Raw genomic sequence first — 25,514 nt, 5'->3', positions numbered from 1 at the left:
ATTAACACCTCTGAGCACTGAAGCTCGAACATTTTTGCTGTTTTGGAGCCGTTTTGGGGCAGTTTTATGCCGTTATATTGGCCTATTTCCGGTCGCCTACCCCCCCCAGAGTGACAGCCAATCTAGCGCATTGTTGCTGCTTTACACACAATTGCACTTTTCAGCTGCCCTTCTCACCAACAATAAAACACTAATCTTTTTAGACACCATTTATTTCATTCGGATTAGCAGGGACATTTTCTGTGGAGCTTGAGGGGCCCCTGGTGCCCAAGGGCCCCTGGGCACGTGCCCAAAGTGCCCATATGGTAGATCCGGCCCTGCAGACAACTCACAAATAGATTTACCAATATTTATTACAGAATGAGTAATGAGTGTGCATATGATATTTGACTTGGCGTTCGGCTCTGCTGGATTTCTCCCTGCTCGGCATGGTTAGGGAGATAGATATACGATAACCCCCCATGGGGAACATAAATAGCAGAGCCCACCGGTGGTGCTGGGGTGGTGGTGGGAAAAACACATCACATACAACCAGGGACCATAATGCAGAGGAAGGCAGGAAGAGCATGCAGACTGGTGAGCTTAAGTAGCCCGCCCAATTGGTCAGCTGACTGCCGCATCGGCGAATGACGTGAGGGACTTGCACACACTTGTACACCCACATAGTCATGCAGCATGTTAACCCCTTAGAGTATAGTATGCGCCTTTGAGCATGGCATGAACCCCCTTGAGTGTGACTGACTGAACTAACTCCGCAAGCTACGTCTTATTTATAACTACAATGGAATCATTTCCTCCTCTCCCCCCTAGGCTAGGGTGAAAGTGATCACTTCCTCCTATACTAATAACAATCTATTACTAGCCTCGCGCGGCCAGACTGTTGCCTCTCGCAATTTTCAAATGCTTCCGTCACACAGTCTGGAGCAACGGAAGCTCTGATCATCATTCATTAATAAGCGATAAAGCGGGAGTGAAGCCTCCTCCCCACTTCCGTTTCGTCTTTACAGTCACGCAAATGTGTCCTAATATAAATAGAACTCATCTTAGTAGAAATGGAAATAAAGAAATAAAATGTAAAGGTATTTTTTAAATATATTTTCGTGAACGGAAATGGCAGCTTCCTTCCTCGGATCCCAGGAGGTGTAGTTCCAGACTTCTGTATATATATATTATATATATACTCTAGCATTCGGAGATTGTGGAATAGTTGTCTGGCTACGCGAGACTAGAGAAGTAGGGTGAAAGTTATCACTTCCTCTTACTAATAACAATATATTACATACACACTCTAAAGTTTAAACGGCATACACACACACACACACACACACACACACACACACACACACACACACACACACACACACACACACAGGGTGAGGCGACACAGAACAAAGGGAATATGGTGGGTATAGGGACCTCTGCAGTACTAGTGAGCTCATTGCAACCTCCGAGTACAATATATTTGGGATCAAGCCTACGAAGTCGAGGATGGTGGATAGGGGTTTGACTTTGCATGGGAGATATTCACTTCAGGATGGTGGATAGGGATTTGACTTTGCATGGGAGATATTCACTTCAGGATGGTGGATAAGGGTTTGACTTTGCATGGGAGATATTCACTTCAGGATGGTGGATAAGGGTTTGACTTTGCATGGGAGATATTCACTTCAGGATGGTGGATAGGGGTTTGACTTTGCATGGGAGATATTCACTTCAGGATGGTGGATAAGGGTTTGACTTTGCATGGGAGATATTCACTTCAGGATGGTGGATAAGGGTTTGACTTTGCATGGGAGATATTCACTTCAGGATGGTGGATAAGGGTTTGACTTTGCATGGGACATATTCACTTCAGGATGGTGGATAAGGGTTTGACTTTGCATGGGAGATATTCACTTCAGGATGGTGGATAAGGGGTTTGACTTTACATGGGACATATTCACTTCAGGATGGTGGATAAGGGTTTGACTTTGCATGGGAGATATTCACTTCAGGATGGTGGATAAGGGTTTGCCATGGGACATAAAGGGAAGTCGTACATCACAATGACCTGTGTATTTACTTCAGGACTTCAGTGTTCTCATATTGCAGGTGGCTCCTCGGAGCCCTCGGGTGGAGTGCTGGGGTCCATGAAGTCTTTGTGCTGGAGCTCCTTTAGGTACTTGGTGGGTGTGAGTATGTGGGTGGCACCTACAAAAACAAAGCCTGTATTCTCAGCTTCTCGCTTCATCCCAGATTCCACAGTTCTGCTTGAGTATAGTTTGCTCTATTTCTTTTGACAGGTGAAACCTGGCTTATGATCGGCGCTGTTGGCTATGATGAGGAGGACCTTTTGCGCGACCTAGTCCTCCTGATTGGCTGGCCGAGTCTTGACCCCATACTCTGAAACGCCGCCTAACCGGTCTCAACCCAGAGTGAAATAATGAATCACATAATTTCAAATATGAATTGTTAGGGGTGTACATTTTAACAGCGATACGATACGTATCACGATACATGGCTGACGATACGATACATGGACGACATTGGTTCATTATGGCGATACGATACGATGCATTGATTTGAAATCGATACAGTAACTATTTAAAATACATTGACATTATTTTAAACTAAGTACTTAATCCCCTCTTTTTCTTTTATCTTCTAAAAATGGCTAAATACCACGCACTAAAAATGAAGTATTGATACAATCGATTATTGGCATAGCAAAACGATTCGATTATCAACGTTGCTGTTTTCATTTCGATATACTTCGATTCATGAAATTAAAATCGATTTTTCGATGCAGTTACTACATCGTTACACCCCTATTAAATGTGTTTGTCAGTGAATGTCTGCACTCTCTCCTGCACTCCGGGTGATATTATAATTTCCCCCATAAGTCAATGTGCGATGATGACATTTTAACACATTTAGGCCTGACGTCGAAATTTAAAATGTCTTTTTTTCTGAAAAACCTCATGTTTCTATATCAGTGGTTCTCAATATTTCATGTCAAGGACCCCAAAAATTATATGTAATATGCCGCCGACCCCCGTCTGAAAAGATGTTGTTCTAGGGACCCCCCCAAGAAGCAAAGATTGGAGTTAAAAAAACGGAAACTCTGAAAGAATATATATTCAAAGATTTGAGGCACATTTTCACGATTTTTCAAAAATAGCAGACCTACAAGTTCATAGCGCGGCACTCGGTGCCGCGCTATGAGCTTGTAGATCTGCTATTTTTCAATAGCTAAAGTATAACATTATTCTTTAAAACACCAACAGAGGCACAACAACACATCAGCTCAATGTGGTTAAAGGACCACTTCACCACTTTTCAACATCTCTTCATATAATTGGTCCTCACTAATGTTCATGATAAAACACCACCATTTTTTCCTACTCAGTCTGTGTCTCATAGGAGGGCTTTGGGCAGTTTGGACACCCGTCCACCAGTGACATCATCATTAGGCAGATTATTTTTTAAACAAGATTTGTTTTAAAATATATTTAGATTGTTATTATCGTGAGAACGATGGCTTCAACTTTTGCATTGCAACTTTTCAGGAAAAGAAAGCCTGCCGTTTCTATTAGCTTGGATTCACCATCGATGATGTCACTGGTGGACGGGTTTCTGAACTGCCCACAGCCTTTCTATGAGACACAGACTGAGTAGGAAAATATAGCTGCAAGCAGCGATAAAGCGGGACCAAGATAGAAGAAGAACAATGCGCAATAAGAACAACACGCACAAATGAGACTGACGAGCTGAGTTGTCGGTACCGGGATTTGAACTCGCAACCTTGTGGACCGAAGGCGGGAGCTCTACTGACTGACCTACACAGAGACAATCAGTGAATACATTGTAAACTGTAAAACCATTTACTGATTTGGTAACAAGAAGGTGTGTCCTCATTTTGGGCATGTCTTTATCCATTACTACAGTGTGTTTTCACGCACAGTTAAAGTGTGTGTGTGTGTGTGTGTGTGTGTGCCTGCCTGCCTGCCTGCCTGCCTGCCTGCCTGCCTGCCTGCCTGCCTGCGTGCGTGCGTGCGTGCGTACAAACTTCTCTTTGTGTGTGTGTGCGCGTGCGTGCGTGCGTGCGTGCGTGCGTGCGTGCGTGCGTGCAAACTTCTCTTTGTGTGTGTGTGTGTGTGTGTGTGTGTGTGTGTGTGTGTGTGCGTGCGTGCGTGCGTGCGTGCGTGCGTGCGTGCGTGCGTGCGTGGGGGCGTGCGTGCGTGCGTGCGTGCGTGCGTGCGTGCGTGCGTGCGTGCGTGGCTGCATGCGTGTGTGTGTTAGGCAGACAATCGTTCATAACCATGGATTTGGATTGAAGATCATCTCTTTAGTTTTTGTGGTGTTTAACATAAGGTGGCTATTATCACACCAGTCTTTAAAGTTATTGATCTCACTGATATGGCCCACAGGGCGTTCAACAATATGCACAAATGAGACTCACAGGCTGAGTTGTTGGTACCTGGATTTGAACCAACAACCTTGCGGTCCAAGGGCAAGAGCTCGACTGACTGAGCTACACGGAGACAATCAGTTACTCCATTGTTAACAGGAAAATCATTCAGTGTTAGTTCAGCATAAGTACTCAGACTTTTAGAAATTAGCAGATCTACATGCTCATAACATGTCCCGGTACGGTACGGTACGGTACAGTACGGTACAGTATGGTACAGTATGGTACAGTACAGTACAGTACAGTACAGTATGGTGCAGTACAGTACAGTACGGTGCAGTACAGTACAGTACAGTACAGTACAGTACAGTACAGTACAGTACAGTACAGTACCATATGGTACAATACGGTACAGCACAGTATGGTACAGTACAGTACGGTATTACACATTGCACTTATTACACTATTACACTACTATTACACTATTACACTATTACACTAAATACACTTATTACACTATTAAAAAATTTGACTCAATACACTATTTCAATATTACACAATTACACTATTACACTTATTACACTATGAGACTTATTACACTATTTCAGTTACTAGTATCTCTATTATTGTGATGCCATGTCCTAGTGCCTGATGGGTCAAATGTAATCTACTTCAATATTTATATAGTTGAGTCATCACAAATCTTGCAGCACACAATGGATACACTGAGTTGTCTTTACCGGGATTTGAACACACAACCTTGTGGTCCAACGGCGAGAGCTCTACCAACTGAGCTATGCAGACACAGTCAGTTGACTCATTCTAAACAGTAACATCATTCAGTATAAACTTTAGTGTGTGTGTGTGTGTGTGTGTGCGTGCGCGCGCAATTTTCATTGGCTCATAAAAACTTCATTTTTTCACTTAGAAAAAATGTGCTACGATTATTTGTCCGTATATGTCCAAAGTTCACGTGTAGAAGTTTTCGTGCATTTTGAGCAAAGATTCTGGGAGACGTTACATTTTAACTGTTTTTCATATAATTCAAAATGGCGGGTGATCTAAAGGTCAGAGGTCAAAAGTCAGAACACGAAAGTTGTTCGGCATGAGGAGACACATATGTGTATCAAAGTGTCATTGCCAACGGTCAAACGGTTCATGAGATATGCACGTTCAAAGTTTGCAAGTTTGCAAGTTTTGCATCAATTGAGTGTTATAGCGCCACCATTTGGCCAATCATGATGGGATTCGCATAGTAAAGTGACATAAGCATGTGTGTGTATTAGAGGCAGAAGAATAATTTTCACAAAACAGCAATTTTCATTGGCTCATAAAAACTTCATTTTTTCACTTAACAAAAATGTGCTACGATTATTTGTCCGTATAGGTCCAAAGTTCACGTGTAGAAGTTTTCGTGCATTTTGAGCAAAGATTCTGGGAGGAGTTACATTTGAACTGTTTTTCAAATAATTCAAAATGGCGGGTGATCTAAAGGTCAGAGGTCAAAAGTCAGAACTCGGAAGTTGTTCGGCATGAGGAGACACATATGTGTATCAAAGTGTCATTGCCAACGGTCAAACGGTTCATGAGATATGCACGTTCAAAGTTTGCAAGTTTTGCAAGTTTTGCATCAATTGAGTGCTATAGCGCCACCATTTGGCCAATCATGATGGGCTTCACATAGTCACCGTTTGGCATGGTCCTCTATCATGTTGACAAGTTTTGCGCAAACCGACTGCACGGTTCAGTCAGAACAGCTATTTTTGGCAGAAGGAGAATAAAATAAAGTACTGATCATATAATTCAAAATGGCGGGTGATCTAAAGGTCAGAGGTCAAAAGTCAGAACACGAAAGTTGTTCAGCACGAGGAGACGCATATGGGTATCAAAGTGTCATTGCCAACGGTCAAACGGTTCATGAGCTATGCACGTTCAAAGTTAGCATTTTAAATTGAGCACTATAGCGCCACCATTTGGCCAATGGTCTTGGGCGTCACATATTCACCGTTTGGCATGGCCCTCTACCAGATTACCGCGTTTCGCGAAAACCGACTGCACCATTCAGTCAGAACAGCTATTTTTGGCGGAAGAAGAAGAAGAAGAAGGAGAAGGAGAAGAAGAAGAAAAATAAACACAAAAACAAAGAGTGACCAAAGTCACTGCGTGACTTCTTGGTCCCTAAAAATGGTGGTATTTTATCATGAACATTAGTGAGGACCAATTATAGGAAGAGAAGTTGAAAAGTGGTCCTTTTAAGAGAGAAAAGGTAACTCTCCCAAACTGCAGTATCAGCAGTATAGGGGGAACGTGTCCTCTAAGATGTCCAAAGATCTGTACTCTGTTCTCTCTTCAATACCTTGGGGCATTATTCAAATCACAAAAGGGTGATTCACGCAGTTGCACGTACTATTTATCTCATCCCGAGAACATTGTCACTCCCGTATTAAGCTGTTTGCAATGTACCGTATCTGCAATCATTACGTTGCGTTTAGAAGCGGAAAGACTGTTTGACGCAAAATAAATCCTCACCGATAATGGCTTCCCATTTTCCGTTGGCTTGAGTGACTTCGTAGACGCAGCGCATCTCGCTGAACGTCATGCCTCCGATGATGAAGACGATGACCCTGGGACCCGTCTTCAGCTCCTGGGGGCCCTTGTTCTTGTGCCAGTTACCATAACGAGCACTACTGGAAGGGGGCAGAGAGAGAGAGAGAGAGAGAGAGAGAGTTCAACTTCTGCTTTGGCAATGTAAACATTATGTTTTCTCATGCCAATAAAGCTCCTTTAAATTGAAAGAGGGACACACACACCAATCCACTGGGGGGGAGGGGGTGTGTGTGTGTGTGTGTGTGTGTGTGTGTGTGTGTGTGTGTGTGTGTGTGTGTGTGTGTGTGTGTGTGTGTGTGTGTGTGTGTGTGTGTGTGTGTGTGTGTGTGTGTGTGTGTGTGTGTGTGTGTGTGTGTGTGTGTGTGTGTGTGTGCGTGCGTGCGTGCGTGCGTGCGTGCGTGCGTGCGTGCGTGCGTGCGTGCGTGCGTGCGTGCGTGCGCGCGCGCGCGCGCGCGTGCGTGCGTGCGTATTCTGATTTCATACCTTGATGGGGCTCCACTAGATTTGGAGGATGCTTGTCGCTGGGAAATATATGGGTACTGGTTTTTGTCAAGTTTGTCCTCAATAGCATCCTGTAGGAAGAATTGAGTTAATGATGGCAGTTTACTGTTTACTTCCTCTTACAGCATATATCCTATATAGAGGGTATGCGCATGCTTAAAGTGAATGGCCCATCGAGTGGCAAAGCAACAGGCAAAGTGAGTTTAACATTGTTTAATGTCGTTTAATGCAATCAGACAGGACTTTTCTGTGTGTATGTATGGGCCGTCAAGGCCAGAAAGTATTTTTTTGCCACTCAGTAGGCGTTCCTGCATAACTTCCTGGTTTGGTGATGATGTCACGCGCATACCCTCTATTGTTCCATTGCCATTCATCCCCACACAAAATATTATATGAAAGAGACCCTAATCCTAATACAGTATAAAGTATTATTGGATGGGAGGATTTGTTACAGTCAGTGAACCATTTCCAATCAATGTAATATGTGGAAAGTTTGTAAAGTAGCTAAAATAGCAGATCTACAAGCTCACGACGCATCGTGATGCGATGCGTCATGAGCATGTGGATCATGTGTTCTCGCAACTTTTTGGTTCGACCACACCATCAAAAGCAATACACAAACATAACCACGCGTCCATGCACGCTATATGAGCTATTTGCTATCTGCTATTTTTTGGAAAATCGTGCAAATCTGTGCAAATTTTTAAAGCAAACGTTTTTTTATTCAAATCTTAAGTTTTTCAGAAAACTGTTTGGGTCTCCTCAAGCTTAATGTCAATCATTCAGGGATGAGACGTGCCTCCATGATGTCTTTGATGAGTGGAGTCCATCGGGAGAGCTGGTAGGTCTGCTCGCTCACCCTTTCCTTGGTCAGCCTTCTTGGGCTTCTTAGGAGGAGCGCCCTGCGAGGACAGGAGGACAGGGCTGTGTTAACCCATTTTGACCTGAGATCAGATTCTAAAAATGTCTTCTAAATCCTGACCGTTTTCTGAAAAGGCTATGTTTCTATGTCAGTCGTTCTTCGATTTTTCAAAAATAGCAGATCTACAAGCTCGTAGCGCGGCACTCGGTGCCGCGCTATGAGCTTGTAGATCTGCTATTTTTCAATAGCTAGAGCATAACATAATGCTAACACCAAAAGGGGTTCCCACCCAAAATGGGTTAAAGGGGAGAGCGCCCTGCGAGGACAGGAGGACAGGGCTGTGTTAAAGGGGAGAGCGCCCTGCGAGGACAGGGCTGTGTTAAAGGGGAGAGCGCCGTGCGAGGACAGGAGGACAGGGCTGTGTTAAAGGGGAGAGCGCCCTGCGAGGACAGGAGGACAGGGCTGTGTTAAAGGGGAGAGCGCCCTGCGAGGACAGGAGGACAGGGCTGTGTTAAAGGGGAGAGCGCCCTGCGAGGACAGGAGGACAGGGCTGTGTTAAAGGGGAGAGCGCCCTGCGAGGACAGGAGGACAGGGCTGTGTTAAAGGGGAGAGCGCCCTGCGAGGACAGGAGGACAGGGCTGTGTTAAAGGGGAGAGCGCCCTGCGAGGACAGGAGGACAGGGCTGTGTTAAAGGGGAGAGCGCCCTGCGAGGACAGGAGGACAGGGCTGTGTTAAAGGGGAGAGCGCCCTGCGAGGACAGGAGGACAGGGCTGTGTTAAAGGGGAGAGCGCCCTGCGAGGACAGGAGGACAGGGCTGTGTTAAAGGGGAGAGCGCCCTGCGAGGACAGGAGGACAGGGCTGTGTTAAAGGGGAGAGCGCCGTGCGAGGACAGGAGGACAGGGCTGTGTTAAAGGGGAGAGCGCCCTGCGAGGACAGGAGGACAGGGCTGTGTTAAAGGGGAGAGCGCCCTGCGAGGACAGGAGGACAGGGCTGTGTTAAAGGGGAGAGCGCCCTGCGAGGACAGGAGGACAGGGCTGTGTTAAAGGGGAGAGCGCCCTGCGAGGACAGGAGGACAGGGCTGTGTTAAAGGGGAGAGCGCCCTGCGAGGACAGGAGGACAGGGCTGTGTTAAAGGGGAGAGCGCCCTGCGAGGACAGGAGGACAGGGCTGTGTTAAAGGGGAGAGCGCCCTGCGAGGACAGGGCTGTGTGTTAAAGGGGAGAGCGCCCTGCGAGGACAGGAGGACAGGGCTGTGTTAAAGGGGAGAGCGCCCTGCGAGGACAGGGCTGTGTGTTAAAGGGGAGAGCGCCCTGCGAGGACAGGAGGACAGGGCTGTGTTAAAGGGGAGAGCGCCCTGCGAGGACAGGGCTGTGTGTTAAAGGGGAGAGCGCCCTGCGAGGACAGGAGGACAGGGCTGTGTTCTGGTGTTTATAGCAATATGTTATGCTTTAGCTATTGAAAAATAGCAGGTCTACAAGCTCATAGCGCGGCACCGAGTGCCGCGCTATGAGCTTGTAGGTCTGCTATTTTTGTAGGTCTGCTATATTCTTTCAGAGCGAACGTTTTAACTAAAATCTTTGCTTCTGGGGGGGGGGGACGGGGGGGGGACGGACAACATATTTTCAGGTGGGGATCGGCGACCAATTACATATAAGTTTGGTGGTCCTTGACATGAAATAGTTTGAGCACCACTGAGATAGAAACATGGATTTAGAAGACATTAAATGTCTTCTTGACATTTTGACCTGGGAACGTTTCTACAAATTTTGTAGAAACGTTCCCAGGTCAAAATGGGTTAAAGAGGCAGCAAGGAGGACAGGGCTGTGTTAAAGAGGACGGCAAAGTGAGTTTAACGTCCTTTAAATGCAATCAGATAGGACTTTTCTGTTTGGATGTACGGGGCTGTCAAGGCCAGACAGTATAGTGTTTTTGCCACTCCGCCAGTAGGCGTTCCTGCATAACTTCGGCGTATGATGATGATGATGATGATGATGATGAGGGAGATGTGTAGGTGTGGTTAGTAGGTTAATCGGGCTATAGTGCTGCTCAGAGTGTATAGAGTAGGAGAGTGGCGACACGCTTTGATCTCGCCGCAAAGCGGGGTGCCTATAGGGCGATAGTTCCAAACATTGGAACTATATGGCTGGAACTATATATCCCATTGAGATAGAATGAGTGACTTCCGCATTCCATTGTTACAATAATGGGAGCCAACGCTATAGTGTCGCCACTCTCTTACTACATTACTCTGGTGCTGCTATAGAGCGTCGCAGTCCCGCCCCACGACGCCAGGCCCAGGAAATGAATCCCAATGCATTTCTCCCATAGACATTTCAAAAAGTATTTATTTAAAGACCTTTTAAGCGTCGTACGAAGCCAACTCGAGTCGTGACAAATCATGACAACACAAACACAATGTTGTGTTTGTGTTTATTGTCATGATTTGTTCACGACAAGAGTTGGCTTTGTCCTCGGCGTAAATGTCTTTCTTATACTTTCTGAAAAGTCTATGAGGAAAATGAACGGGGATTTATTTTCCGGGTCTCTCGAGGGGGCGGGACTGCGACACTACATACAGTTGGAGGCCATCGATATTGTCCTTTTCTTTTTGCTGAGGTTTGCGTGATCTGCGCAAAAGGACAGTTAACCCATTTTGGGCGGGAACCCCTTTTGGCGTTTTAAACATTATGTTATAATTTAGCTATTGAAAAATAGCAGACCTACAAGCTCATAGCGCGCCACCGAGTGGCGCGCTACGAGCTTGTAGGTCTGCTATTTTTGAAAAATCGTGAAAATATTTATTTCAGAAAACTGGAGTATTTAGAAGGATTTTTTTAAATGTTGAGGTCAGGCCTAAATGGGTCAAATGATAAGGGACAATATCGGTGGCACCCAACTGTAGGCTATAATGAAGCTCACCTCGGTGATAATGGGCACGCCCATGTGGGCCATGTTGGAGATGATGTCACTGTCCTCTGGTGGGATGCTGGCATGCTGGAGAAGCTTGCAAAGGTTCTCCTCAGACACACCTGGCATGCACGCACGCACGCACACACAAACGCACGCACACACACACACACACACACACACAAACGCGCGCACACACAAACGCACACACAAACGCACGCACGCGCACAAACACGAGCACGCACGCGCGCACACACACACGCACACGCGCACACTTGGAGCATGCGCACACCATGCATGCAGTACACATCACAGACGCAGGATGAGAGATGAGAATGGAAATGTAGTTGCATTGCAAAAAAAAAAAACAGTCTGCCACTGCACACACTATAGTTAATTATAGTGGTCTTTTTGACCACAAAATATACCAGTGAAAGATGGTGTCAGTTACAACAGTTACACAATCGGAATCTAAATGCCTTTTATATTATTAAAGGGCAGTGGATATTCAGCCATTGTACGGCAATAGGAAAGGAAACGCTATACTAACCTTACCTCACCTTAATCCTCACTCCACCCTTTTACATAAACTTCACTAAACCCATACCTACTGCATACACTGTAATTGATGCATATTTACAGTGGCGTGCACAGACATTTAGAGGGGCAGGTGCTCAAGTTAAAAAAGGGCACCTTGTGCAGCGCGTGGAACCGGCCGGTTGCCTTAATCTATTTTGGGCGGGAACCCCTTTTGGTGTTAGCATTATGTTATGCTTTAGCTATTGAAAAATAGCAGGCGCCACCAACCTGCACATGGGGAGCAATTAGGGCAGGGGTTCTCAACGTTTTTGGCCGGGGACCCCCGGAAATGCTTTGGCAATGTCTCGGGACCCCCGCCCCGCCCCCTCCCGACCCCCAATATAAATTGACTGCTACAATAACCTTAACCCATTTTGGGCGGGAACCCCTTTTGGTGTTTTAAGCATTATGTTATAATTTAGCTATTGAAAAATAGCAGACCTACAAGCTCGTAGCGCGCCACCGAGTGGCGCGCTACGAGCTTGTAGGTCTGCTATTTTAGAAAAATCGTGAAAATAAAATTTAAAAAAAAATCTTTTTTTTTTTTCTTTTTTTTTTAATAATTTGGGGACCCCCTAAAATAATTTGGCGACCCCCCGAGGGGTCGCGACCCACGGGTTGAGAACCCCTGAATTAGGGGTTCAGCGTCTTGCTCAAGGACACTTTGACACTATAACTCTGGGGGGGGGGGAGCCCACAGGGATCGAACTGGGAACCTTGCAGTTCCCATCCGGCTGCTCTAAGGGCCACTCTGCTCCTGAGTCACTGCCGCCCAATAACTTATAGCTACAGTTGGGTGCCACCGATATTGTCCCTTATCATTTGACCCATTTAGGCCTGACCTCAAAATTTTAAAAAAAATCCATCTAAATCCTCCAGTTTTCTGAAATAAATATTTTCACGATTTTTCAAAAATAGCAGACCTACAAAGCTCGTAGCGAGCTTGTAGATCTGCTATTTTTCAATAGCTAAATTATAACATAATGTTTAAAACACCAAAAGGGGTTCCCGCCCAAATGGGTTAACTGTCCTTTTGCGCAGATCACGCAAACCTCAGCAAAAAGAAAAGGACAATATCGATGGCCTCCAACTGTAGCTATACTAACCTGCCTACCCTTACCTATCAAACTCATGCCTAAATGTAACCATAACAGTGCCGCTGCCTACCGTGAACCAGGTGTAAGCTGGAATCATGTGATTGGAATCTAAGTTAGACTTTAGCCGTTGAAAAATAGCAGATCTACAAGCTCATAGCACGGCACCGAGTGCCGCGCTATGAGCTTGTAGGTCTGCTATTTTTGAAAAATCGTGAAAATGTGCCTCAAATCTTTGAATATATATATTGTTACAGAGTGAACGTTTTAACTCAAATCATTGCTTCTGGGGGGGGGGTCCCTGGAACAACATATTTTCAGATGGGGGGGGGGGGGGGGGGGGGGCAGAGGCATATTATATATAATTTTTGACATGAAATATTGAGCACCACTGATACAAGGTCAGGCCTAAATGGGTTAACAGCTCAAACCGCTTGTTCGTGTACTTAGTTATTTTACAGTGGTGTTCTTCTACCGTACGCGACGAAATGTGAAATAGTTGAGTGCACCTGTGCACTTAGCTCTGGTCCATAGCCTTCTACTGCTTCTACGATTCTGCCCTGCAGTATAAGGCTATGGGACTTTCAGTTTTAAATCTCAAATGGAAATCAGACCAGCCTCTCCTCTTTTGTGGAAATCTCACAAACGTTTGACCTACTCACCAATACAAAGACGGGTTGTGTCAATAGAAAGCCTACTTTCCTTAGTGGACGCACTCTGAGCCCCCCACCACACGTATAAACGGTGCTTTTTGGCCAAAAAGGGATTTTGTTTCCACCGGGAAAAAAATACTTTTAGTTACTCCAATGCGCCCTCTACCGATATTGCCCATAGAACTGCCTCATAGAGAATATTTTTCCTCCAAAAAGTACAGTTTATACGTGTGGTGGGGGGCTCAGAGTGCGTCCACTAAGGAAAGTAGGCTTTCTAATGACACAACTCTTTGTTTTGGTGAGTAGCAAAAACGTTCTTTTTATTTACGCTAAAGAGCAGAGGCTGGTCTGCATTCATGCGAGCGGCGGAAGTTGAGGGTAACATAGCTCTAAATGAAACGCATTAGAGCTATGGACCAGAGCTACTGTGCACTGTGCCTCTGTGTGGTGTGGTGTGAGGAGCAGTGTTAATTTTGTTGACTAAGACTAACTGGTGTGTTATTCAAAAGACTAAGACTAAATCTTTTCTGGCAAAATTAACATTGCATTAAGGCTAAGACTAAAGACTAAGTCAACTAAGGTTTTTCAGAAGACTAAATAGGACTAAGACTAAATGGTGTGTTATTCAAAAGACTAAATCAAAATATTGTGAAAAAGTTAACACTGGTGAGGAGGACGTATATATATATAGTGGCCATCTCACCGTTCTTCAGGTAGATATAGAGGAGAATGATGCGCAGCTTGTCAAACACAGAAACGTTGGCGTCCATGAGGACGGGGACCATGACTCTCATGGGGTCCTTGATCTTCTCTCCCTCTGCGTCAGTGCCCATTGCCAAGTCCTACCGGAATTACAGTACAAAACAAGAGCTGAAATGTCTTATAGCTATATGTCTTCTCCCTTCTGGCTCCAAAACTATGGAATGCACTTCCCATCGCAGTCAGAACTGCAGCCTCACTCCCAATCTTCCGCCTTAGTCTGAAAACCCACCTCTTCAGACTCCACCATGGCCCGTAGCACTTACCCTAGCCTAGCCCCTTAGATAGCACATTATGTAGACTTAGATAGTATTTTAAACAGACTTATAGCTTGTTACGTAGACAGCTCTAGAATTGCACTTTATGTAGTCATATCACTTTATAGTACACATGTATAATACATTATATAGTATAGTATGTATAGTTTACATAGATACTCCACTGTTACGTTCTTAGTTTACGCATGATTCATGATAACTACTTTTTATATATGTGATGTATGCCATGCTTTTCGTTATTGCTTAATGTAAGTCGCTCTGGATTAAGAGCGTCTGCTAAATGCCTAAATTGTAAATTGTATATGGGGTTCCATGCCCCGATATACGTTTTACCGTTTAAAAATCCCCTTGACTTTTTTTTTAATTTAACAAAAGAAATCCAGGCAGAGGGTTACCAAGCAATAAGCATAACATGACATCCTGAAAATAAGAACTCTGAAAGATTGACTGTATCATATAGGCCTACAATGCAGAAACACAGTTCTTTATGTTAAGATTTATTTTGTCAGTGGGATTTCTGAATGGGAACATTTCCTTACATTCGATGTGACGCACTGTGAGCTTGTAGATCTGCTATTTTCAAAAGATCTTTTTCATTTGAAAACTTGAATGACTACTTTTACTTTGGGTACTTTATATGTACATTTTGATACATTGCAGTATTGATAATTTTGGGCAGGAATTATGTTATGCTTTATCTATTGAAAAATAGCAGATCTACAAGCTCATAGCACCGAGTGCCGCGCTATGAGCTTGTAGGTCTGCTATTTTTGAAAAATCATGAAAATGCGCCTCAAATCTTTGAATATATATTCTTTCAGAGCGAACATTTTTAACTCAAATATGTGCTTCTGGGGGGGGGGGGGGGGGGTCCCTGGAACAACATATTTTCAGATGGGGGTCAGCGGCCATATACATATATAATGTTTGGGAGTCCGTGACATGAAAATGTTTGAGAACCACTCGTATAGAATAGAAACATGGGTTTTTCAGAAAACTGTCATGATTTAGAAGACATTTTGTAGAATCGTCCTCAGGTCAAAATGGGTTAAGCATATAAAACATGCGAGTACTTCCCCCCCCCCCCTTACTCACCTGCTCTACGCGACACAGCTTGTCCACAGATCCCTGGTATCGGTTCATGCAGTCCTCTGCCAGGTGGAGGTGCGTTGAATACTGGAACCAAACAGAGGAGAGACACTGTTTCCAGGGACGCGCGCAACTGCGCACACAGACATCAAAGGGGGGCTTCAGCCCAGTGTTGTTTTTGTAGTTTTTATAGTTTTAGTCATAGTCTCTTGAATAGTTTTCATTTAGTTTTTTAGTCACATTTTAGTCACCTGGAATGTTTTAGTGTTAGTCTAGTTTTAGTCGACTAAGGGCCCTATTAAGCAAGTGGAATCTAATTACATATAATTTTACAGTTTTTAAGACGTGGGGGCGGGTGCAATGTCATATTACAATTATGGGACAGGTAAGAAGCGCTTTCGACACCCCGTGGTGTGAGCAAATCGGCCTTGAATTAGTCATGGGAGTGTTTAAGGGAGTTTTGAGGCTTACCCAATGAACATGTCCGTACTATTCTCTTTACGACACCAGCTGATGATGCGCCCTTTTCGGCAAGTGGTATTACATTTCTGCAGACTGGCACCATAGACATGACATGACTTTGTCACATTTGGGTTAATTATTCCTATTGCACTGCATGCTGTCACCTTTATGCCTCAAAAGAACAGATCCGCAAGCTGTCACAGCCATGATGTGCATAGCTTGTAGGCCTATGTCTCTATTTTGTTAAGTAACTTGCAGTGTTCATTGGAAAGTCATTACAGCGGCGCAGCCATATGCTAAGGGAGGGAGATATACGCACATCATCACTTCATTTGTTTCTGTTCTAAGCATGAAAAACAGCTGTAAAAATCTTTATTCTAGTTCATTTGATTCATAAATGAATAACTAAGCCTTTGAAATGGCACCTTTTAGATCGGAATGGAACTGCGAGTAGATACGCAGCATTGGCTGGCAAATTGGCAATCCATGCGTAATGTTCCCAGAATCGTCTAACCCCCGAACATACAAGTTCGTTTGATATTGTTTAATTCGATAAGAATAGAACCATATACCATACAGCGAATGAAAGCAAGATTCCTAAGGAATGTGGGGATTTTTACATTTAAAAAAACGGCTGAGAAATGAGAGAACCATGAGTGTTTATAATATCAAATATTATAAGAATAATATGAAAGACAAACGGGCTGTGAAGAGCTCAGCTCACCATCCCGACAAGGAGGAAATATAGCCTATAGTGCATGCACGTATATGCACTGACTGTTGCACACACGCTCTTTATTTGTTTCTATTGAAAAACACCAGTAAAATAACGTTTATTTTATTTTATTTCATTCGAGTCACGACGAAGGAATGAGTTGAAATGCCATACGTGCGCCATGCGTATTGCTTCGGCCCCAATGTTATGGTCTTCGCTCGTAGCATTTTATTGAAGAAGAATTGAGTCGGGTGTGATACAGCGTATGAAAGCAAACTTCCCAGTGATTATGGAGATGTTTTAATTTTTAAAAAAGGTTTAGAAATGAGCGATATATGACCCTTTATAATCTCAACGAGAAAGCCAGAAAACTCGCTGTTGCCATGTCTCATAGAAACAAGTAAATAGGTCTATAAACATACTCCCAAAAGAATCGCATATAACAGGGGTCTACAACCTATTTTAAATGAAGTGCCATGTTTTTATTTTCTAGATAGTGAGTCTGCCATATCAAGATTCCTTTTAATGACACCACATTAAAATTTCCAGCATATTTTGATTGTCCACAAATATAAAGTTCTTCCTTCTTTTTACATATTTTCTTGCACATTGTTATAATGATCATTATAAATATATATCCCCCTGCAGTCAGAGTTCATTGTTTTAATGAATGAATGTGATGCATTGTGAGCTGGTAGATCTGCTATTTTCAAAAGTAATCTTTGAAAAAAGTGACAATAAGAATATTTTTGAAAAATGTTATTGAAACATTTAAAAACACAAATCTGTCATGGGGGTCACTGGCTTAGTTGGGCAAATGCATTCATCTGGGGGTCCTTGACATGGGAATGTCGCTGTGTGAGGATCACTGGTTTAAACAACATTAGGAGAAAAGCCCAAATAAGCACTTTAGAAACAAGAAAAGCAACCACAACTACCAATATTTACAAGCAACTTTGCAGAAAAAGAAGCCGCTTATAATAAACAGCAGACATGGCAACACTCCAGCAGCACTCCAGAGCCGCTCAAGTGTAAAATCAAACAGTGCTTTTTGCTTTTAAGACGTGGTCAGACCCAGGCGGAATCGGTATGCGCTGAGTGTTTTTAGGTCAAGGGGCTTAATAGCAAATTAGCGCAAAGCGAAAATAATTAACATATGGACACTCCCCCAATGCTAAATTATGCAGGAACGTGGTATTCCATATGAGTGAGCGCTCACCACGGCTTCCATAATACGAAAAGGCGCAGAGCGAGGGCGAAATCTGTATTACCGCATGGGTTTTTCGTCTTGCTTAATAGGGCCCTAAATGTCATAAGATTTGAGTCGACTAAATCTACAGTTGATTTAGTCGACTAAAATGTATTTTGGCGGGCCTTCATGCCGTCGTAATGACTGATTTTACACTTGCTGAAAATAGCCGATCTACAAGCTCACAACGCGACTCGGCGCGGCGCGTTGTGAGCTTTTAGATCGGCTATTTTCAGCAAGTGTAAAAGGACTTATACTGGATCTCTTGTCCACTAGTCCCTTCTTAACATTTTAGACTAGTTGACGAAATTGTCAATACATTTAGTCTTAGTTTTAGTCATCATAGCTTAGTTTTAGTTTTCCTCAGTGAAAAAAGGTAGTCGACGAACATTTTTCGTTTTAGTATTAGTCGACGAAAAAAACACTGCTTCAGCCCCCATGCCCTTTTTACCCGTCTATAAAACAACTGCCCTTTCCAGACCACGAATGCAGCGTTTACTACATGGTGAAAGAAATGCAAACGCCCCTCCTTTCCTTTCCATGCCACATACCAGAAGGCAGCATTCAGGAGAATTGCTTTTTTTTTTTTTTTCGGAAGTCTCCTGAACTTGGAACGTAGCATTTTGCGTTGGAACAAATTTGTTTAGAAATCCATGTCGTTACACCGCATCTCCACTAGCTAAAGAGTGCTGCGTTGGGTCCCGAAAATAGCAGATCTGCAAGCTCTCAGCGCGTCGCAGCGCGACGCGTTGTGAGCTTGTAGATCTGCTATTTTCGCTCTTTTTGTCCAAAAGTGCCCTCTTAAAGGATTCCAGCCCCTGCCCCTCTAACACTCTCTGCACGTCCGGTTTCGTCCGGTTTCGTCCGGTTTCGTCCGGTTTCCCAGACACTGCATGGGTCGAGAGACTCAAGTCGGGACCAGGTGTTGTCAACGTTGGACTGTGAGAATCCAGGAGATGTTTGGGGCGGATGAGTGCAGGGGGACTCCCCAAGCGGGAGGTTATTTCTCCCAGAAGTAGATGTAATACTAATTTCCTAGTGTTCTGGTGAATCTTGTGAGTTTGATGTACTTTTTATCACGCTTGCTTTACTAGCATTGGAAAATGATGGGCACAGCTAGTTTCAGCTATTAACCCATTTTGGGCGGGAACCCCTTTTGCTTTAGCTATTGAAAAATAGCAGATCTACAAGCTCATAGCGTGCCACCGAGTGGCGCGCTACGAGCTTGTAGTTCTGCTATTTTTGAAAAATCGAAGAACGACTGACATAGAAACATAGCTTTTTCAGAAAACTGTCAGGATGTAGAAGACATTTTTAGAATAGAAATTGATTTGATGGCTGAAGCAATGGGGGATGGAGCTCGTTAATCTTTATTGATAACGATCACCTTATTGATCAGGCTTATCGAGCCGGGTTCTTATCGAGCCCACTATCGAGCATTTTATATTATTTTGTGGAAAGACAATAAATTCTGAACAGAACCAGTATCTTTTACTAGGGCCTTCAAATACAGTACTTTTCTAACAGGCAATTGGACTTTTTACCAATAAAATATTAAAGAAACTGTTCAACTTAAAAGTGTTATTTTGTTTACCCTGGCAGCGCTGGTTGGCTGCAGGTATCGATACACTTTTAGACCGACATGTTTGTGCCAGCATGGATGATTACATTTATTTCTTGATCGCCTCTTGCCATGATTGTTTGAACATGGGCCGCTATGCTCGATAACAGGCTTGATAAGCCCAAAGATTATCGATAACGGGTACTCAATAAGCTTAATTGTTATCGGGTTTTATCAGGTATCGGTTATCGAGCTCCATCCCTATGTAAGACCCATCTTTAATTATTATTGAAGTGAACATCTCTGTGTGATTGCACGCACAGCAGAGGGAGTTAGCTTCATGTTATGATGACGAAACCGGAAATCGATACTTATGCTGGGCTGCTAGGGCTTCTGGGAAATTGAGTCCAATGCAAGCGGACGGTGGTTTTGTCTGACTACAACAGCCTCCCAGCCCCCTCCTTTCTGCTTGGCAAGATGGCGGGTGGTGCGATCGTTCAAAAACAAACTGAGGAACGGATCTGGACCGGATTTTCACGGATCAAACGCCAAAATACTTCAGCGTATGATCTAAAGGTAATAAAACAATCCAGGCAGCGTAGGATATTTGATTAAAAGGCGGGTTCCGCGGGTTGTGGCGTCAAACTGTTAACATATAGTAGATTCAGTTCCTGTGTTCTGGTGAATTTTGGGAGTTTGATACTGGGTGCGTTCGGAAATGCGCACCGGGAATGTGGTCAGTTTGTCGAGTGCGGTGGGCGGTGACGTCACAGAGTGCGTTCAGTGTGCCTTATTTACGAACAACCACAGCTGTGACGCAATCACACCGATTCACACCGGACAACCCCATCTTCAGGGTATAGGGTCGCTCAGTGCGGGCACTCGGCACACCTGGTGCGCAGCGCACTGGATTTTCGAACGACAACGCACCGAGTGCACTGAATAAACGAACGACAAGATAGCACACCGCAGTGCGTTCAGGGTGCATTTCCGAACGCACCCACTAAATCCAGGAGAAATCACAATGCAGGGGTTCCTGCAACGAGATCATGTGGTCGAAATGCATGTTTAAGAGAACATCCAGACGGGAAGCACGCACGTCTCAAGAAATGTTTAGGAGTGCTGGACAAAAATATACAGAAAGAAAGAAGTCATCAGGAATCCGCATTCATTTCCTGATGAAGACCCGGAGGGGTTGAAACGTTGATTCCTGAACATGTATTCCTAATAAACTACACTATACTGGGAGCTTAACCCATTTTGGGCGGGAACCCCTTTTGGTGTTTTAAAGCATTGTTATACTCTAGCTATTGAAAAACAGCAGATCTACAAGCTCATAGCGTGGCACCGAGTGCCGCGCTATGAGCTTGTAGGTCTGCTATTTTTGAAAAATGTGCCTCTAATCTTTGAATATATATTATGGACATTTTAACTCAAATCTTTGCTTCTATTTCACAGATGGGGGGGGCGGAGGCATATTACATATAGTTTTTGGGCTCCTTGACATGAAATATTGAGCACCACTGATACAGAAAGATAAGGTTTTTCAGAAAACTGTCAGGATTTTGAAGACCTTTTCTAAAATTTGTCAGGCCTAAATGGGTTTTAACAACAGTGTCCCAGCCCTGCAGGGGGGGGGGGGAGAGACACCACATAATGTCTATGGACATTAAGGGCAGTATTATGCATGTCTTAAGTACCAGGTCTTATTACTTAACTTAAGACCTGGAGGCGTGATCAATGCCATTTGGCTATTCTGAGTGGCCAAAAAACATTGACCACGCCTCCAGGTCTTAAGTTAAGTAATAAGACCTGGTACTTAAGACACGCATAATACTGCCCTAAAAGTCCATAGACTTGGCTGCCATATGACGTAATTTCAAAAGCCATGCATTGGCGGGGGGTTGGCGCCCCTCAAAGACCCGAGGAAGCATAAGCGAAACGCATTGTGCAATAAAGCCAGTCATCCTGAATCTGTGTGTGTGCGGCGCCTTCTTGTTTTGGAAGACACTTCTTTGTATTATTCATTTTGTACATTTCTCTACACACACCTCGCGTTGGGGTCTAAAGACGAGAACGAGTGTTCTTTTGTAGCCTGCCCACGCGCGCGCACACACACACACACACACACACACACACACACACACACACACACACACACACACACACACACACACACACACACACACACACACACACACACGGAATAGAATAGCAATCATCTAGCCTGGCTTGGCCATTAACTGATCACTTTACCTTACTGAGGTCCTTTTGATATTGTGGCATCTTCTTGAGCATCGCAGACAGTTCCTTCATTGTTGTCTAAAAGAAGAATACATATAAAAGAATGTTGAACACATATTTTGGTTAATAATCCAACATTTGGGGAGACTATCCGTATGCGTAGTTTAATATTTCTAAAACACGTACATGTATGAGTCTATGAGATATCCATTTTCTTTTAACGATTACAAAACAAAACAAAAAGTAGTTGTCATTACTTCAGAATCAGTCATTTTAAAATGTAATTTAAAAAAAAAAAAAAATTAAACGGCCGCTGTGTGATTTTATCTGGAACAGTGCACTTGAAGGTTACATTTCAGCCGATAATATGATGTCTCCGTGTGAAGGACTAGATGAGGAGAAGGAGGGATAGGATGATGGAAGTCTGGAAACAGAGACGAGTGTCCTCTACGTACCTTCTCTCCAGTGTTCATCTTTTTACTGGTGGTGAACTCTTTCAGAGAGCGTGTCACAGCTCTGCGTCGGGGGAGAGAGAGAGAGAGGGGGAGGGGGAGGGGGGGAGAGAGAGAGAGAGAGAGAGAGAGAGAGAGAGAGAGAGAGCGAGAGAGAGAGAGAGCGAGAGAGCGAGAGAGAGAGAGAGCGAGAGAGAGAGAGAGAGAGAGAGAGAGAGGGGGAGAGGGAGAGGGAGAGGGAGAGGGAGAGAGAGGGGAGAGAGAGTTTAACAATGCTACTACGAAGACATTGGTCCCTGGTAACGTGAGCTGTTTTGAGATGAAGATGCAATTAGTGGCCCTTCAAGGTCATCTCTTGCTATTCCCATGACAGCCAACTGAGCCGAGATCAAGACAACAGAGGAGAGATAGAGAGAGAGTAAAACAGGCAGATATGTAGAGAAGAGATTAAAGAGTAGATATGTTATCTTGATGCTTTGCTGACATCGTGACTGTGAGCGTGATTGAAAATAAAGCCTGTTGAATATCACTGGTATTAAAATGAAGCCTGTTGAATTCACGTGGAATGATTTGGTTTTAACTGAGCTGAACTGAGAAACAGCCAGGAGGACAACACAGACAGAAAAACAAGCTACAAAGAACAGAGAAAAGTGTTGTTGTATAAACCCAAGGGTGAAGAATACACAGTGGTCAAGGTGAGAGGAAAGTGGTTTACGAGAGAAAGATGACTGGAATACTGATTCATCTCTCTGTCTCTGTCTCTCTCTCTCTCTCTCTCTGCGTGACTGTGTGTGTGCGTACGTGCACGTCTGTTTGTGCATGTTTTGTGTTTGTGTTTGTGTTGTCTGACAGTTGGCGGTGTGTGTGTGAATACAATGTGTGTGTGTGTGTGTGTGTGTGTGTGTGTGTGTGTGTGGCCTTGCATCGGTCTGTGTATCTCTCCCAACGCTTTGGTACAGTATGTGTACATGCCACACATACACACACACACGTGTGTGTGTGTGTGTGTGCGTGCGTGCGTGCGTGCGTGCGTGCGTGCGTGCGTGCTGTGCACTCACACGGACACCTCAGTGATGTGTTTTTTTGCGACCGTAGGTCGTCAGTCAGTCACGCCTCGTGACACGCTCCATATATGGCCAATATATATGTGTGTGTGTGTGTGTGCGTGCGTGCACTCACGCGGACACCTCGGCGATGTGCTTGTGTCTCAGACTCAGCCAGAGGTCATCGTCCTCGTCCAGCAGAACCTCCTTGGTCCTCACCTCGCCCATCCCGCTGGTCTCGAACCTGACACCACGCAGTACACCGTTCAGCCAGGGGGGGTGGGGGGAGGCAGCCCACCACGCAGTACACCGTTCAGCCAGGGGGGGGGGGAGGAGGCAGCCCACCACGCAGTACACCGTTCAGCCAGGGGGGGGGGGGGAGGCAGCGCACCACGCAGTACACCGTTCAGCCAGGGGGGGAGGAGGCAGCCCACCACGTACACCGTTCAGCCAGGGGGGGGGAGGAGGCAGCCCACCACGCAGTACACCGTTCAGCCAGGGGGGGGGGGAGGAGGCAGCCCACCACGCAGTACACCGTTCAGCCAGGGGGGGGGGGGGGGCAGATGTGGAGAGAACGGAGGGAGTGTAAACTGAATGTTCATCTGAAATTCTGGGTGTGCAATGCATCATGGCTCTTAAACCCATTTTTTTTCCACCCAGTGTCAATTATCTAATGTAATCCTGCGCGCTACCCCAATTTATATTGTACAATCAAAGTTAATTTAACTATGAAAGTGTACGAATGGAACCGAATGGACCCGTTAGGGTCCATTTGGTTCCATTTGTAGACTCTCTGAGTTACAGACCCGTAATGGTCCATTTGGTTACATACTATCATTTAGCTGGGGACCCTCTGGAACTCCCTCAGAGACCCCTGGGGGTCCCTGGTTCCATACTATCATTTAGCTGGGGACCCTCTGGAACTCCCTCAGAGACCCCTGGGGGTCCCTGGACCCCCAGGGGACCCTCTGGAACTCCCTCAGAGACCTCTGGGGGTCCCCGGACCCCACTTTGGGGAACCACTGGAATAGAAAAGAAATGAGATAATGAGGAAAACATGTAGTGAACATGAACGGGACGGTTACGAGTAGACGTCGTTCTCTATTCCCAGCAGGTCGTAGCCCATGGCCTGCAGGGTGAGTTCGTGCAGGAGAGGAGACACCGGGTCAAAGCCACGGTCCAGGATCAGCAGCTGGGTTCGAGATTTGTCCGGACCCTGAACACAAACAAACACACACCATGGACCCTTTAACTTCATGTGCCGTTTGGCAGTGAATTAACAGGTACAGTTGGGTGCCACCGATATTGTCCCTTATCATTTGACCCATTTAGGCCTGACCTCAAAATTAAAAAAAAATCCTTCTAAATCCTCCAGTTTTCTGAAATAAATATTTTCACGATTTTTCAAAAATAGCAGACCTACAAGCTCGTAGCGCGCCACTCGGTGGCGCGCTATGAGCTTGTAGATCTGCTATTTTTCAATAGCTAAATTATAACATGTTTAAAACACCAAAAGGGGTTCCCGCCCCAAAATGGGTTAACTCTCCTTTTGCGCAGATCACGCAAACCTCAGCAAAAAGAAAAGGACAATATCGATGGCCTCCAACTGTAAAACCTTGCAAGTTGCCGTGTAAGAAAGGTGGAACTGTATACTGTGAAAGGAAGCGTGGTTTGTTTCCATAATATTACCCTGTACTTTCACAGTAATTGTAGATTCTAAACATCCATATATATGGGCAAAATCAAAGCAATATTATTGACCATATACCTCGATATATCAATGATAATATCAAATGTATTTATTTTACCAAACATTTTCAACAGTCCGTGTGCCAAGTTTGGTCCGGATTGGAGCAACAGTGCGCCTGTGGCACACATGGGCCCTTGGGGCTCCTATAGGTGCCACATCAGTGGCGTGCACAGATAGACACTAGGGGGTGCTAGAGCACCCCCTGCCCTTTTGGCAATGTGCCCTTTAAAAAATAATATATATATTTTTTATTTTTTATGTGGACCATGGTGACATTGATCAATTCTTAATAAAAAGCTTCTAATATATTATTTAGTCCCC

General features: G+C 44.7%; 1 protein-coding gene across 1 annotated transcript in view; it reads right to left on the bottom strand.

The window, feature by feature from the left end:
- The window catches only part of stxbp1b (syntaxin binding protein 1b), a gene marked incomplete at its 5' end in the record, with an annotated part of 49,760 nt that overhangs the window by 336 nt on the left and 23,910 nt on the right, over nucleotides 1-25,514 (bottom strand). The window contains 12 exon segments of the mRNA XM_079517377.1: nucleotides 2,063-2,190; nucleotides 6,920-7,077; nucleotides 7,481-7,569; nucleotides 8,298-8,367; nucleotides 8,369-8,400; nucleotides 11,278-11,387; nucleotides 14,295-14,433; nucleotides 15,724-15,804; nucleotides 21,961-22,026; nucleotides 22,404-22,464; nucleotides 23,580-23,687; nucleotides 24,529-24,659. Coding sequence (XP_079373503.1) covers nucleotides 2,081-2,190; nucleotides 6,920-7,077; nucleotides 7,481-7,569; nucleotides 8,298-8,367; nucleotides 8,369-8,400; nucleotides 11,278-11,387; nucleotides 14,295-14,433; nucleotides 15,724-15,804; nucleotides 21,961-22,026; nucleotides 22,404-22,464; nucleotides 23,580-23,687; nucleotides 24,529-24,659 — 1,155 coding nt within the window. The 3' untranslated portion in view covers nucleotides 2,063-2,080.

Source organism: Electrona antarctica, assembly GCF_951216825.1.
Source record: "Electrona antarctica genome assembly, chromosome: 12".
Lineage (NCBI taxonomy): Eukaryota > Metazoa > Chordata > Actinopteri > Myctophiformes > Myctophidae > Electrona > Electrona antarctica.
Note: the sequence above shows the minus strand (reverse complement) of the source record. Positions and strands in the feature narration are given on the sequence as shown.